At 51.7% G+C, this 3,613-nt stretch overlaps 1 protein-coding gene across 1 annotated transcript; it reads right to left on the reverse strand.

Annotated features, from left to right (window-relative positions):
* Positions 1–698: 698 nt before the first annotated feature.
* On the reverse strand, positions 699–3,105 carry zbtb25 (zinc finger and BTB domain containing 25). The gene is made up of 2 exons (XM_031841270.1): positions 2,682–3,105; positions 699–2,422 (listed from the first exon to the last, which is right to left on the reverse strand). Exons 1-2 carry the CDS (start codon positions 2,936–2,938, stop codon positions 1,264–1,266), a joined length of 1,416 nt encoding a protein of 471 aa, XP_031697130.1. The 5' UTR covers positions 2,939–3,105; the 3' UTR covers positions 699–1,263.
* Between the last annotated feature and the right edge of the window lie 508 nt (positions 3,106–3,613).

Consider the following 3,613-nt stretch of genomic DNA (forward strand, 5'->3'; position numbering starts at 1 on the left):
CCCAGTTTCCATAATGTTGCATAACATAGTTTCCATTGCTTCTTCAATATGATGATGGGGGGGGGGGGGGGGGGGAAAGTAGATCTGCTTTTATTTCCTATAATGAGATTTGAATTTGATTGTCTCAGCAGTGTTTCACTCGTGGTCGCTTTAAGAGTTGTGGGGGAGGAGCCAACAGACATTTCAGAATAAAACAGGAAGTAAAAGGTGATTGGACACCAGAACATGATGCAGCATTAGTGGACGGACAGAGGACAGACTCTTAGTCACTCACACGTCACATAATCACTTCTTCACTTTGAACCAGCGATCTCTCTTCCGATTGGTGGAAAAAAATAAAAAAACTTCGTTGATCCATCAATGAAAAAAAAAAAAAAGACGTTTATGTACAAAACTTCCTGTTTTGATTTTATTTTACAGTGAGACCACGATGAACATTCACCAATCAATAATCAATGAACGCTGGTCGTGTGACTCCACCTTAAAGGACCAGAACACACTTCCATCCACTGCTCAACCCTTTCAAAATAAAGTGAACGTTTTCACTCGTAAATCATTCCATCATCATGTGACCACTTCCTGTTTTATTGGTTTATTTAAACTCTCTAATAATAACAATAATTAAATACTGATCAATTATATTTATATTTATTAACAGTGGTGTGGTCCTTTAAGGGGGGGGGGGGGGTTATAAAAAGCTGGTAAACTTTGTTTCTACTCTTCAGATTGTCATGAAGCTTTAATTTACTGATGGAAACGACACAAACAACCATCAAAACCATCAACACCACCACAGGAAGGCACTGCTGCTTCCTTTCACAATAAAAGTCCTTCTGGGTCTAAAGACAAGACGACACACCGTCACATTACAGGAAACATTTGAACACATCGTCAGAGACTCATCGGTGAGGTGTTCACTGTCCGCTGGTGAGTGTGGAAGATCAGGATTCTATGAACCGATGACGTCATTATTGATTCATCTGATCAACAAGAAAAAAGTCCAAAGATTCAGTTCGTCATCGTAGAAAAACATAAATATTCACAAAGAAACCGAAGATTTGTTTTCTTAAAATAATTACTCAAAAACTCAAATCGTGTTTTATAAATAGTTGCTGATTAATTTCCTGTCGATCAACGGATCACGTGACTGATTCCCACACACACACACACACACACACCCGCACAGGTTACCAGACCAGCAGACAGCAGCTCAGAGGACAACAAGCGCCGGATGACATCACTCCACCGGCACACCTGATGACATCACTCCACCGGCACGCCGTCCACGCTCTCCTGTGAGACCTCCGAGTCCAGCGAGTAGCAGGAGCTGCCGTTGTCCTGAGCATCCCTGTTGACCTCCTCGGAGAGTGCGGTGGCGGACGAGGCTCCGCCCCCGGGTTCGCCGGTGGCGGCGTCGCAGAAGTGGGCAGAGGCCTGGAAGAGCTGGCTGCAGAGGCGGTTGTAGCGGTGGTAGCGGGACGGTTTGCCTGTGTGGGCGTACATGTGCTCCTGCAGCTGAGACTTGTGGGAGAACCGCAGGCTGCAGACGGCGCAGGCGATCTTACGTTTACGGGAGTGCAGGACGGCGAGGGTTGGACTGCCACCGCCGATCCCTCTGCTCCTCCTTAGCTCTGCAGCCAGCTGGTTGGCGAGCGCCTGGCTCTGCCTCAGGGCCTCCTCCAGACACCCGGCGTCCAGCTGCTCCTGGACTCCCGCCGGACCCTCCTCCTCCACGCCGGCGTCCATCAGCCGAGCGGGGTCGAGGGCGGCGTGGCTGAACAGGTGCTCCCGCAGGTCCTCGGGGGACGAGCAGCGCTCTCCACAGCGAGGACACAGCAGGACCAGGACCCGGTCTTTGAACAGGAGACTCTGATTAGGACTGCTACCCTGAGACGGAGACCCCGCACCTTCAGGAACCTCCTCGCCTCCGTCCTCTCCCTCCTCCTCCTCCTCCACCCGCTCATGCTTGATGCGTCCGGATACGTCCGAGTCGTCTCCGGATGCCACGGAGCAGACGTTGCGTAGCGCCGAGGTCTGGCGGTCCAACGGGATCCCCTCCAGTCCGACGGCAAGGGCCAGCTGGGAGTGGGACCGCCCCCCCCGGCTGGTGGAGCGTCCGTCCTCGGGGGTCCCCCGGGACACCGCGGTGGTGTTGGGGACTCCGGCCGCCTCCTTGTTGGCCAGCTGGGAGGAGATCTGGATGCCGTACAGGTTGGACATGCGGACCATGTCCGCAGCGCCGTCGGTGGCGGCGCCCTCGCCGGGTTTCCGGCACAGCTGGTAGGCATGAAGGAACTTGATGCCGTCCTGCAACCGGCTCTGGTCCACCGGTTGTTTGGGACACATGCCGGTGTACATGATGTGCAGCAGGTAGCTGAAGACGTCGGGCTGGATGTCAGTAGGCTGGATCTTTATACACTCACTGAGGACAGACACAGGGACAAGGTCTCAGAGATCCTCCTGACCTGGTCTACAGTTACAGAGACCCTCCCGACCTGGTCTACAGAGACACTCCTGATCTGGCCTACAGTTATAGAGACTATCCCGACCTGGTCTACAGAGACACTCCTGATCTGGTCTACAGTTACAGAGACCCTTCTGACCTGTTCTACAGAGACCCTCCTGATCTGGTCTACAGTTACAGAGACCCTCCCGACCTCGTCTACAGAGACCCCCCTGACCTGGTCTGGTGGATGAAGATCATCTTGAAGTAGTTGGAGAAGGCTGCCAGCACGGCTCGGTGAGCTTTGAAATAAACGTTTCCGATGGCGACAGTGCAGTCGCACAAAAAGCCGAACTCTCTCTGGACGTTGAGCTGCTGCAGCAGGAAGAGGCTGTGAGAGGAGACCTCCATGACACCTAGAACACATATAGAGAGGAGACCTCCATGACACCTAGAACACATAGAGAGGAGACCTCCATGACACCTAGGACACATAGAGAGAGGAGACCTCCATGACACCTAGAACACACATAGAGAGGAGACCTCCATGACACCTAGGACAGATATAGAGAGGAGTGTCACAATCAGGCCTTGCCTTGGGTGTTTTGTGTGGTTTTCTGTAGCTCCTCACTTCCTTCACCTGTCCCTAATCAGTTCATTCAGTGCACCTGCCAGTCACACTCTCCCTCATCAGCACAACTCTCCTCACCTGTTCTAGTCACTATTTAAACCCTTGTCTTTCACTCACTCACTGCCAGATCATTGCTGTTGTTTCCTACCTACCAGCCCGTTTTGCTCTTCCTGTTCCCGGTTTCCCAGTCTGTCTGCCCTGTTTTTGCCCTGCCGGATTTCCCCCCTTGTCTCGTCCTTGGATTACCTGTTTTTTGTTTCGTGAGTTATTAAAACCCTTTTTGTTCACTACTCTGACTATCTGCATTTGAGTCCTCATTATGTCCCGTGACAAGGAGACCTCCATGACACCTAGAACACATATAGAGAGGAGACCTCCATGACACCTAGAACATATAGAGAGAGGAGACCTCCATGACACCTAGAACACAGAGGAGACCTCCATGACACCTAGAACATATAGAGACCTCCATGACACCTAGAACACAGAGAGGAGACCTCCATGACACCTAGAACACAGAGAGGAGACCTCCATGACAC

The sequence above is a fragment of the Anarrhichthys ocellatus genome, unplaced genomic scaffold (assembly GCF_004355925.1).
Source record: "Anarrhichthys ocellatus isolate YVR2014 unplaced genomic scaffold, GSC_Weel_1.0 scaffold4118, whole genome shotgun sequence".
NCBI lineage: Eukaryota > Metazoa > Chordata > Actinopteri > Perciformes > Anarhichadidae > Anarrhichthys > Anarrhichthys ocellatus.